Consider the following 12,022-nt stretch of genomic DNA (forward strand, 5'->3'; position numbering starts at 1 on the left):
CAGAGACATCAGTGCCATCAGGACGAGGGCCACATTGGGTGTCAAAAGCCATTGCTTTGGAAGATCTACGACCTGCGCCTAAATGACTCGACTCGGCCAAGTCGAGGACACTTTACGTAAGTCACACTGGCATGGCAAAGACGGCAGAGGGGGTGGGATGAAGGGCGGGGGGAGATGGCAGAGCAGGTCCAGTGGAAGTTGAGAAAAGCGAAAATTTAGCTGCAAAATGCAAAAGGCAGGGATGCAAAGCTTAAAGTTACGAAAAAATCCTAAATAATTTTAAGAGCAATTATAAGTATTCAAACCAAAATAATTATGAAAATTTTAAGTTTGCTACAAGATTTTGTAAATTAAAATTAAAGTAAATGTAAATGTAAGTGTAAAGTAAAGTTTTTTAAATCTACAAATGGTTTTCCAAAGCTTTTCATTTGGAATTTTGAGAAAGCGGAGCTTAGTATAATTCTTTACTAAGCTTGCAAATATATTTGTGAGATATCTGATATCTTATAGTCTGCAGTTTGTATCCCTGGCCTGCGGCACTTGCTGCAGCTAGTCCTCCGGCCACGCCCCTTTGTCCAGTGGGCAGCTGGCCCATCAGCGTAGCTCGTAAATAAATCAATGAGCAGTTTGGTATTATATCCTGCGCCTCGGAGTCACTGCCAGCGCCAAAGAGGAGGAAAGGCAATCGCCTTTTTGCCTTTTTCTGGGGCATAAATTTGTGCGACTTGGCCAGCACTCGGACTTGGAGTCGGAGCCTGGTGCTTGGAGTTTGGACCATGGAGCATGAAGCTTGAAGGGCGGAGCCAGAAGGAGGACTCTCCTCACTGCTGACGTATGTTTAGCTTGAGTGGATTTTATTGTGACAGCGCCAGGATTTACTAGAGACAGCAACTGGAACTGGCAGTCAGTAATGAGAAAGCCAGGACATCGAGACCCCGCTTTTACTGTTTGCTCATTGGATTTTGTTTAGTTTATGCACTAGCCCGAAATTAATTTGCGAATTTTTCGCCAGCTTTGGCAAATTTACGGAGTGCATTTACACATTGCGTATACAAAAAGGAGTTTTGAAAGAAAAAACAAACACATTTTTAGGGTATTAAATAAAATTAATTAGATAACAATTAAGATCTCAGTAACCATCCAGGAAGTATCCCTTGATTTCAGATTAAATCAATTTCAAAATAAGTTTAAGCCAACTCAATTTATTGAGTGCACTACAGCGTTGCGTATACGACATGCATCCCCGGGGTATACGGGGAATCAATGCTGAAATATGCAAATTTTTATTTCCGCGACAATTTCAATTTAACGACAGCCAAGACGACGACAACGAACCATTTTCTATTAACATTGGCTTGCCTTCCTTTGTCTCTGCTGTTTTCCTTATTCTCTGCGTCTCTGCGTGGGGAAAATTGCTCTCCGCAGAGCCGTTAACACCGCGCCCCCCTCTTGCAACGGAAAACGCGCCCCCAAGGGTTGACGCCCGGTGGGTGGGAAAATGGTTTTCCGAAAAATAGAAATCCGTAAGCAGTAAGTAAACTTTTCCGGCTGGAGCGATGTCACGCATTGAGCCATTCAAAGGATCATTATGCGTGTGCCCGCGTTATGGGGCCTCAAAGTGTCGTTGGTGGGTTCGGTGGGTCTTCAGTGGGTCTTCCGCACCGAAGGGTGGGCATTGGACCAGGGGTTCCATGTTGACGAAGGTTTTTTGGAGGCGAGGCTCATGGGGACTTAAAATCACATTCGAATTTGTATTAGCGTAAGGTTCGTGTGGAAGATCAAAAGTAAAGTTTAACTTTGTTGGTGATTTCTGATAAGAAAACAAGAGAGAACGCTATGGTCGAGTTTCCCAACTATCACATACCCCTTGCTCAGCTACTGGAAGTGCCAACAGAAATTTCAACACAGTTCAGGCTAATCTATAATAAAACGCATAAAAAAATGAAAAAATAGGTATGCATGTTTAATCTTTTAAATACGAGTTTATTTCTCAAGTTATTACTTCAGCTATTTACTCCCATAAAGATCTTAATCCATACTTCTTCTGAAGCGCCAAGAAGAGCGTGTTTCGCAGTCGAACTGTCGGATTAATTGCTACCACTAAATATGGAAGGCATTAGTACAATTGAATTATTTATTATTTATTGACAGCTGGCCGAGATGTACACAAGTCCTGACCAACTAGTGCTGAGCTTAAGCTGCTCGGCGTATGCACAAGCCAGTCGGAAGCCCACTCCGCACTTGGTACTCCCTTTCTGGGGCACACAACTCCATCCCCCGAAAAAACCGTAAAAACCGAGCCGTAAGATTTATAGCAGCCGACTAGAGGGAAAGCTCATGGGAAAATAACTTTAGCGGAAAAGTGCCGACAAAATACAAGAAAATGCTTAACCAACAGAACGCGGAAAGCATAAGGCCTTTCAGCCAGTAGCAGTCCACTTACAAGGATGCGAGTGCCAGGGAGCTCCGCTCGAGCTCCAAGTGGCTCCCTCCGGACTCGCCGCCTTCGAGCCGGAAACTTCATGAATTTAATTACAGAATTTTTTCGCTGTAATTACGAAATTCTTTTGGCCGAAAGTGGAATTTTCATTTCATTTTCATTAAAATATTTCTGCTTGTAAGTGTTTACAAAATATGTGTGCTAGGCTGCTCTCACTCCCGATTTTTCCGCCCCCTTTGCCCAACTAAGTTGAGGATCTAAAATGGAAAACTTACTCACTTGGACTGAAGACTTGCAAAGGGTTATATGTATTTTATATATAACCCTTTATAATATTATTTATATCGCAAAGTAATTTAAAGCTATGGAATTATCTTGTGAGCACTGCGACCGACGAATTTGACTATATTTATGGCCCACACTCGTTGGCAATGCAATTACTCAGTTATTGACCCACAAAAGCCGCAAATTGTAGGCACAGACATGGAATCGGAATCAGGAGCAGACGAAGGCGTTGCAATTGTTGGCCGTGCAATTGCATTGTCTTCACCTGTGCATTATTAACCCAACCACGATAAGCTCATAATGAGGCCGAGCTAATTTCTTACGGCTGAGCCGACTTTGGCCAACCTGTCCTCAAATGTGCGGCTGGACCAACCCGTTTGAGTGTTTAACTGCGGAAGGAAGCCAAGTGCATTCCCTGCCGGGCATGAAGAGTCTTTAAGCCAGAATTAATTATGCCTTGTTTTGTGAGAATCGCAAAATGTTTACTATAGCAAAAGAGATAGTTTTCAATGAGTGTGTTGTCCAAAATCTACATAAATTCCATTTTAAGGTAGAATATTTTCCATTTACATCGCTAACTAGTTTTTTACACGCTCAATTATTACCACATTTATTATTTTTAATAAATCATAAGCAAAATTTATCAATTTAAATTTAACGTATTTAGCGGAATAATTTAGAACTAATATTATTCAAAAACAACAAGCGGCTTGCTTTTGAACTAGAAGATCCCGCTACCGTCCAGCAGGTGGCGAATTAAAATCATACTCTCAGCTGTTTCAGCAAAACAACGCTTTCCAGCCCTAAAAAATACCACTTGTAATACCACAAATAAAATACCACTTCTTTGAACAGAAACATAAAAATTACATAAATAACTGCCATGAAAAGAAGCTGCCGGGCATTTGTTCGCCAAGTGCGGCATGCCTCCACCACTGCCTCGAAAGGAGCTACAACATCGGTTTCCTCCAGCGCAGCGGGTCAACTGAAATCAGAGCCGGCAGCACGTGCAACATTTCTGGAGAGGATTCAACGCGGACCGGGCTTCCAAGACTTTTTTGCGGTCAAGCCTGCGACCAGACTGAAAACTGATGAAGAGGAGCATGTGGACACCAGTGTGCCGTACCTGAACTCAATTGATTTCAATGGAAACGGAAGAAAGGTGCATTTTGAGGTCTACGGCTGCCAGATGAACACGAATGACACGGAGGTGGTGTTCAGTATCCTGAAGGAAAATGGTTATTTGAGGTGCCAGGAGCCCGAGGAAGCGGATGTCATCATGCTCGTCACGTGCGCAGTGCGCGATGGAGCGGAGCAAAGGATCTGGAACCGATTGAAGCACCTGCGAGCCATGAAGAACAAACGCAGTACGCGGAGGCATCCTCTCCAGCTGACACTGCTGGGTTGCATGGCGGAGCGACTCAAGGAGAAGCTGCTGGAGCAGGAGCAATGTGTGGATGTGATCGCCGGACCCGATAGCTACAAGGATTTGCCGCGACTACTGGCAATCTCCCGGCATTATGGCAACTCGGCCATCAACGTGCTCCTCTCGCTGGACGAAACCTATGCGGATGTGATGCCCGTACGCTTGAACTCTGAATCCCCCACGGCTTTTGTGTCCATCATGCGCGGTTGTGACAACATGTGTACCTATTGTATAGTGCCCTTCACCCGTGGACGCGAGCGCTCTCGCCCACTGGCATCCATTGTGGCTGAGGTCAAGGCTTTGGCGGAACAGGGCGTGAAGGAGGTCACTCTGCTGGGTCAGAATGTCAACTCGTACAGAGACAGAAGTGCCCAGGAGGAACAGGAGTCCCTGAAAGCCACCCCAGTGCCCGGTTTTAGCACTGTTTACAAGCCCAAAACTGGTGGCACTCCCTTTGCAGCGTTGCTCAGATCCGTGGCTCAAGCTGTTCCAGAGATGCGCATCCGTTTTACCTCGCCGCATCCGAAGGATTTCTCCGACGAAGTTCTGGAGGTCATCAGAGATCACCCGAATGTGTGCAAGCAGCTTCACCTGCCAGCACAATCGGGCAATACCCAAGTTCTGGAAAGGATGCGACGAGGTTACAGCAGAGAGGCTTATCTGAAACTTGTGCAGCACATCAGGCAGTTTCTGCCCGGCGTGGGGCTGTCCAGCGACTTTATCTGCGGCTTTTGTGGCGAAACGGAAGAGGAGTTCCAAGACACTGTATCTCTTATCCAACAAGTGCAGTACAACGTGGCCTACTTGTTCGCCTACAGCATGCGGGAAAAGACCACTGCCCATCGGCGCTACAAAGATGATGTGCCCATAAACGTGAAGAATGAGCGACTGCGGCGCATGGTCCAGGTTTTCCGAGAGGGAGCTACACAACTGCACCGTAAAATGGAAGGCCAGGAGCAGCTCATACTTATAGAAGGGAAAAGCAAGAGGTCCGACTCGCACTGGTTCGGTCGGAATGATGCCAATATCAAGGTCATAGTTCCTTCTATAGAGGTGCCCATATCTGGAGATTCCACAGCCAGAAAATCATTTGGTGTAGGTGACTTTTTGGCCGTCCGCATTGAGGAATCCAACTCCCAGGTGCTCAAGGGCACGCCCCTCGAGCTGAGCAACATAACCGACTTTCACAGCAGACAGTTAATACAATAAAATGAGCTTTAATCGTTGTTTCAGTTGTTTTAACATCACGTCTCATTCTTAGCCGTCGCCTCACTCCTGCCATGATACTTCGCAACCTGGCTGCGATAGAACTGAAAGATCTCGGCACTGGCAGCCCGGCATAGGCACTCAATGTCATTGAACTGGGCTATTTTGAAAGAACCCTTAGTCCGGACCAACAGAAGGTTTCCTTCCACAGAATCAAAGGCGAATGTGAAACTGGCGCGCTGGTGTTGGGTTTCACTTTGGTCTGGATCTAGCACATACTCGCCCTGCTCGTTGATGATGGCGTGGACAGCCGCAAAGCTGTACTTCAAGGGCAGGCCTCCGATAAGCATGGCTAGGCAGGCGCAATTCACGGCACAGGCATCAATCTGATGGAATACATTAGGGTAAGGATATTAGGATTACAGATGAAGGAGATTCCAAAACATACACTGCCACGATCCTCCAGCTCCTGGATCTGTACGGACATCTTTGAGCGCGGATGAGCCTCCGATAGGAGGGCCAGTTCCAGCACATCTCGAATTGCCGCCTCCCGAATCCGATCGATAACCTGCGGCAAGCCCGCTTTTGGTCGGTAGTTACACTCCAAGTAGCTGCCATCTATGCTCAGGTTTTGGGTCTTCACCTCGATGGGGCCGAGAACTGCGCCTATGAGACCTGTAGCACCTGAAATTGGGCAAGACCATGTTAGCCGGTTTTGGCCATGTACTGGAGTTGAAAACACGGCTATACCTTGGCTGTACATCACGGATCCGTCACAACGCGACAACGGATTAAATTCACAGTGCATCTGGCGAAGCGTATCCTTTTCCACGTCCATTTTCGCTGGTAAATTCATATTATATTTTCCTAATATTCAAAGAAAACAACGTGCGCGTGCTATCGCCTCGTATTTTCGATAACGATTTCAGTTTTCCTCGACATATCGATGACATAAGATATTGCGATTGCAATCGCGCTATATCGATTACTGATAAGGTTGGCGGGTGTAGTTTTCATTTTAAAATTTAACCATATGGTATATAATTTTCAATTATTTTAATCCATTTACTTCACTGATAATTGCACAAAAGTCAGGCTTTTCGAAAGATTGCCTATTAAATAAATATCCGAATAGTTATTACTGCATTTAATAGAAATGATAATAACATACCAATAGCTAAATACTCTAATCTCATTTTAGGAAGAGAAATTAAACCAAGTATCCGTTTTATAAAATATAATGCACTGTATATAATGTATAAAATGCACTGTCGACCCGACCGGCGATATACGCAACCATCGCTGGCTATCGATAGACAACGAAGGTTGGCCAGCTCCAATCCGAACCGCTTCTCCAATCAGTTTCTTGCTTTGCTCGTCCGGAATAAGTTCAGTAAAGTGTTCCAATAAGATGTCAGGTGGGTTGCCAGTCCGGAGTTTTGCAGTTCCCTCGACTACCATATACCCTATCCGCCGAATCCTGTGACTTATATAACACCTTCGTATCGTCACAGGCGCCAATCCCTTCGCTCAGTTCGAGAAAACTTTCTCCCAGGCCGGCACAACATACAAGTACTTTGACCTCGCCTCCATCGACAGTAAATATGGTAAGTGGATGTGGTCTTTAGAAGGCTTTAAAAGTGGGCGTGTCTGTCTACGTGGTCGCCATAAACTGGGCTAAACATGCATATCCAAAATGGGATTAATTAAGCACCTGTTGAAGTTGGAGTTTGACCCCTGAATTGAAAAAGTAGCGAACGGCGAACACCTAAATTTGCAAGTCAGGCGATGTCAAGTGGAAGGTGCTCCCGGAGTATTAAGTGGATTTTGTATAGTTTTCTATGGGCGGGCTTGACTCGCATCGAAAGCGAAAGTTATCACCGACAGATTGCCTCATAATGGGGCTCGTCTAGCGGTGATAACGAATCGTGTGCCTCCGAAATTTGATTTCCATTTCCCAATTTAACGTGCTCACTTATCAGCGGATTAAAACTACACAGATCTGCTGTTTTGGGGTCGTGGTCCGATGGCTCCGAGATATCTCAAGGCCAGTGGAATGTTTTCACCGGAGCCGCGCGTGTCCAAAAATCATGGGTCTGAGGTGAGGGCTTCTTTGGTATTTCCTACCATATAGTGACGCCTGTGAATCGCATCAAGTGCTGGACAAACGTAATCATTGTGCCTGTGATAAGAAGTGACTGCTATCTGACTAGCAGACTTTAAACTCCATTAGGTGGAAGGTTTCTATGGTGTAATACATGGTGACAAAAAGGTTCTAATCGTGATTTTTACTTCAACAAATGCAGCTTAAAGTTAGTTTAAAGATATATACGTTTAGTGGGGCAAATTGCATCCCTTAGGTCTTCTCATCAAGAGGATTTACTGTACATGTGATGAAATTCTAAACACTTTGATTAACACCTAACATATCCAACTCGTAGATCAACTGCCCTACTCGATCCGAGTGCTCTTGGAGTCGGCGGTTCGCAACTGCGACAACTTCCACATCCTAGAGAAGGACGTGCAGAGCATCCTGGGATGGTCGCCCGCCCTCAAGCAGGGATCCAACGATGTGGAGGTGTCCTTCAAGCCAGCCCGTGTCATCCTACAGGTGAGTTTCACTGCAATCTACCAAAGTACAATTCAAATTATATAATATCTTGCGACTAGGACTTTACTGGAGTTCCTGCTGTGGTGGACTTTGCAGCTATGCGCGATGCTGTTTTGGATCTGGGCGGCGATCCCGAGAAGATCAATCCCATCTGCCCCGCCGACTTGGTCATCGATCACTCGGTCCAGGTGGACTTCGCCCGTGCCCCCGATGCTCTGGCCAAGAACCAGTCACTGGAGTTTGAGCGCAACAAGGAACGTTTCACCTTCCTGAAGGTAAGTTTTCTTTAGCCTATTATCCGCATAGTATTATTAATAATATTTTTTAACCTACTTAGTGGGGAGCCAAGGCCTTCAACAACATGCTGATCGTGCCACCCGGCTCCGGAATCGTCCACCAGGTGAATCTGGAGTACTTGGCCCGCGTGGTGTTCGAGAACGACGCCACCGATGGCTCCAAGATTCTGTATCCCGACAGTGTGGTGGGCACTGATTCCCATACCACGATGATCAATGGATTGGGCGTACTTGGTTGGGGAGTGGGAGGCATCGAAGCGGAAGCTGTGATGTTGGGTCAATCGATTTCCATGTTGTTGCCCGAGGTAATTGGCTACAAGTTGGAGGGCAAACTGAGCCCACTGGTCACATCCACCGATCTGGTGCTGACCATCACCAAGCATCTGCGCCAGTTGGGTGTGGTTGGCAAGTTTGTGGAGTTCTACGGCCCGGGAGTGGCGGAACTCAGCATTGCGGACAGGGCCACCATCAGCAACATGTGTCCCGAATACGGAGCCACCGTGGGATACTTCCCCATCGATGAGAATACTCTTGGTTACATGAAGCAGACAAGTACGGGAAATCAGACCGTTTCATAAAACAATATTTTACTTATATCATAACAAACTTTTTAGATCGCTCTGAAAAGAAGATCGACATCATTCGCCAGTATCTAAAGGCAACTCAGCAGCTGCGCAACTATGCTGATGCGGCCCAAGATCCCAAGTTTACTCAGGTTGACATTGCCTTACATATACCACTAAAAACTTAAGCTAACATACATCCCTTCTATAGAGCATCACCTTGGATCTGTCGACGGTGGTCACATCCGTTTCGGGACCCAAGCGTCCCCACGATCGCGTTTCTGTCTCCGACATGCCTGAGGACTTCAAGTCGTGCCTGTCCAGCCCAGTAAGTTTTCAATTAATTGAAAGGCAAATAATTAAATCAACTAAACGTGATTTTTTTCATCTTTACCTCAGGTGGGTTTCAAGGGATTCGCCATTGCTCCGGAAGCTCAATCCGCTTTTGGGGAGTTCCAGTGGGATGATGGCAAGACCTACAAACTGCATCATGGATCTGTTGTCATTGCGGCCATCACATCCTGCACGAACACATCGAATCCCTCGGTGATGCTGGGCGCCGGTCTGCTGGCCAAAAAGGCCGTTGAGAAGGGTCTGAACATCCTGCCCTACATCAAGACCTCGCTGTCGCCTGGATCCGGTGTGGTTACCTACTACCTGAAAGAGTCCGGAGTCATTCCTTATCTGGAGAAGTTGGGCTTCGATATTGTGGGCTATGGATGCATGACCTGCATTGGTAACTCCGGTCCCCTCGAGGAGAATGTGGTGAACACCATCGAGAAGAACGGCCTCGTGTGCGCTGGAGTTTTGTCCGGAAACCGAAACTTCGAGGGTCGCATCCATCCCAACACCAGGGCCAACTATCTGGCCAGTCCTCTGTTGGTGATCGCATATGCCATCGCAGGACGTGTGGACATCGACTTTGAGAAGGAACCTCTGGGAGTGGATGCCAATGGCAAGAATGTGTTCTTGCAAGACATCTGGCCAACGCGATCGGAGATCCAGGAGGTGGAGAACAAGCATGTGATCCCCGCCATGTTCCAGGAGGTGTACAGTGAGTACTTCGTGTGCCATTTTCATTTGAGTTGTTTGGCTTAATGTAACTTCCATCTGCAGGCAAAATCGAGCTGGGCTCCCAGGACTGGCAGACTCTGCAGGTGTCCGAGGGCAAGCTCTTCTCCTGGAGTGCCGATTCCACCTACATTAAGCGACCACCCTTCTTCGAGGGCATGACCCGAGATCTTCCCAAGCTGCAGAGCATCCAGAAGGCACGTTGCCTGCTCTTCCTGGGCGATTCCGTGACCACGGATCACATCTCGCCGGCTGGATCCATTGCTAGGACCTCGCCTGCTGCCCGATTCCTGTCCGAGCGGAACATCACGCCCCGTGACTTCAACTCGTACGGATCGCGTCGTGGCAACGATGCCATCATGTCGCGCGGCACCTTCGCCAACATTCGGTTGGTCAACAAACTGGTCGAGAAGACTGGACCCCGCACCGTGCACATTCCCAGCCAGGAGGAGCTGGACATCTTCGATGCTGCCGAGCGGTACCGCGAGGAGGGTACTCCTCTGGTCCTCGTTGTGGGCAAGGACTACGGCAGCGGAAGCTCTCGGGATTGGGCCGCCAAGGGTCCCTTCCTGCTGGGCGTGAAGGCAGTGATCGCGGAGTCCTACGAGCGCATCCATCGTTCCAACCTAGTGGGCATGGGCATCATTCCGCTGCAATTCCTGCCGGGACAGAGTGCCGAGACTTTGAACCTGACTGGCCGGGAGGTGTACAACATCGCCCTGCCAGAGAGCGGTTTGAAGCCGGGCCAGAAGATCCAGGTGGAGGTGGGCTATTGGAACTCTGGTATTAGCGATTTATGTTATATTAATGAACTGTCTTTTTTTTCAAGGCTGATGGCACCGTCTTTGAGACTATTCTGCGCTTCGACACCGAGGTGGACATCACCTACTACAAGAATGGTGGAATCCTCAACTACATGATTCGCAAGATGCTCTCTTAAGAAACCCATCTTATTTTGTTTTTATATGTATATTCCACATGCATTTCTACACTGTAAATTGTAGTACCCTAAGTTTTAATTTGTGGTGGTGCTTCCCCAACCTGGTCAAACCAATAAAGTAAGCCCTTATTCTTGGTATCCAATTAAATTGGGTGTATGTTTTTCTGGGAACTGAAGTATTAATTTCAATGAAAATATTCAACAGTTTCCGTTTTATGACAAACGAATTTAATTTAAAATATATTTATCCACCAACATACTTAATTTAACTTTCGTACTTACTTTTTTGATTCCAATTTTTTACCAACAGATTTTTTGAGATATAGGTAGGATTTAAGGTTGAATAAATTTCGCTCTCATGAGATAAACAAAGCCCAGTGATGCTTGAAGTGTGACAAAACTGAACTGTGTGTATCCCATAAACTGAAACCGAAGGACCTTTTCATACAGGATTCACGCAAGGCACTCGGATAGTCGCATTCGGATCTAGGCTGCTTACAAAAGAGCTATCTAAAAGAAACAGCAACTGTGATATGTGAAAAATTCATGGGTAAAATCACGGCTACTATTTCCTTAGATAACTCGATATAAATTCAGGACGCGATCGAAGTTCCGAGGCAATTGTGGTCAACAATTATGTATGATTTTAACTGATTCCTCGGGGTACATCGATTTACCAACCGCGACACGTACTATTCCAGAACTAAAACTTGAGAGTTGGCCATCCAGCTCTTATAACCACGGTGCCAATGGCCGCTGCCAGCGCATCAGGTTTCCTGGTCGATCGGTTCTGCTCCGAATTTCCATTGGATAAATTTGCTGATCCCGGCAATTGGCGTTCTGTTTTGCTGGCATGCTCGACATTTTTATGCCGAATTACCAAAAATTGTGAAGCCCGCTGCTGGGTTTCTTCATGACTGCACTTTGTTCGGCTTTAAAACCCGGCGCACTGAACCCGGCATCAGTTATCAGTTCTTAAGGGGTTGCGGCGGGCCACGGGTGGCTTCCGCAAACGAATTGACCCACAAATACGCCCCGGGGTCAATGAACAAATAGTCACGTTGTGGGATTCAAGAACATGCAAATTTTGGGCCATTTGCTTGAGCTTATTTTAATTTTTCCACCTCAATGTGCTGATTTGTCAGCGAAACTAAACCAATGTAGTTACAAATTGAAAGATAGAA

At 46.6% G+C, this 12,022-nt stretch overlaps 3 protein-coding genes across 3 annotated transcripts; 2 read left to right on the forward strand and 1 right to left on the reverse strand.

Annotated features, from left to right (window-relative positions):
- The first annotated feature begins 3,557 nt into the window (after positions 1-3,557).
- On the forward strand, positions 3,558-5,377 carry LOC117144684 (CDK5RAP1-like protein). The gene has a single exon (XM_033310007.1). The coding sequence runs from the start codon at positions 3,609-3,611 to the stop codon at positions 5,358-5,360; it is 1,752 nt and encodes a 583-aa protein (XP_033165898.1). The 5' UTR covers positions 3,558-3,608; the 3' UTR covers positions 5,361-5,377.
- LOC117144685 (exosome complex component RRP46) lies at positions 5,349-6,269 on the reverse strand. The gene is made up of 3 exons (XM_033310009.1): positions 6,108-6,269; positions 5,806-6,041; positions 5,349-5,743 (listed from the first exon to the last, which is right to left on the reverse strand). The coding sequence occupies exons 1-3, from the start codon at positions 6,211-6,213 to the stop codon at positions 5,396-5,398; spliced, it is 690 nt and encodes a 229-aa protein (XP_033165900.1). The 5' UTR covers positions 6,214-6,269; the 3' UTR covers positions 5,349-5,395.
- A 328-nt stretch (positions 6,270-6,597) lies between these two features.
- LOC117145555 (cytoplasmic aconitate hydratase) lies at positions 6,598-10,986 on the forward strand. Its single transcript, XM_033311257.1, has 11 exons — positions 6,598-6,604; positions 6,674-6,775; positions 6,872-6,964; positions 7,799-7,968; positions 8,028-8,243; positions 8,306-8,816; positions 8,879-8,979; positions 9,039-9,155; positions 9,227-9,881; positions 9,944-10,662; positions 10,728-10,986. Exons 1-11 carry the CDS (start codon positions 6,598-6,600, stop codon positions 10,836-10,838), a joined length of 2,802 nt encoding a protein of 933 aa, XP_033167148.1. The 3' UTR covers positions 10,839-10,986.
- Positions 10,987-12,022: the final 1,036 nt, after the last annotated feature.

The sequence above is a fragment of the Drosophila mauritiana genome, chromosome 3R (genome assembly GCF_004382145.1).
Source record: "Drosophila mauritiana strain mau12 chromosome 3R, ASM438214v1, whole genome shotgun sequence".
Classification (NCBI taxonomy): domain Eukaryota; kingdom Metazoa; phylum Arthropoda; class Insecta; order Diptera; family Drosophilidae; genus Drosophila; species Drosophila mauritiana.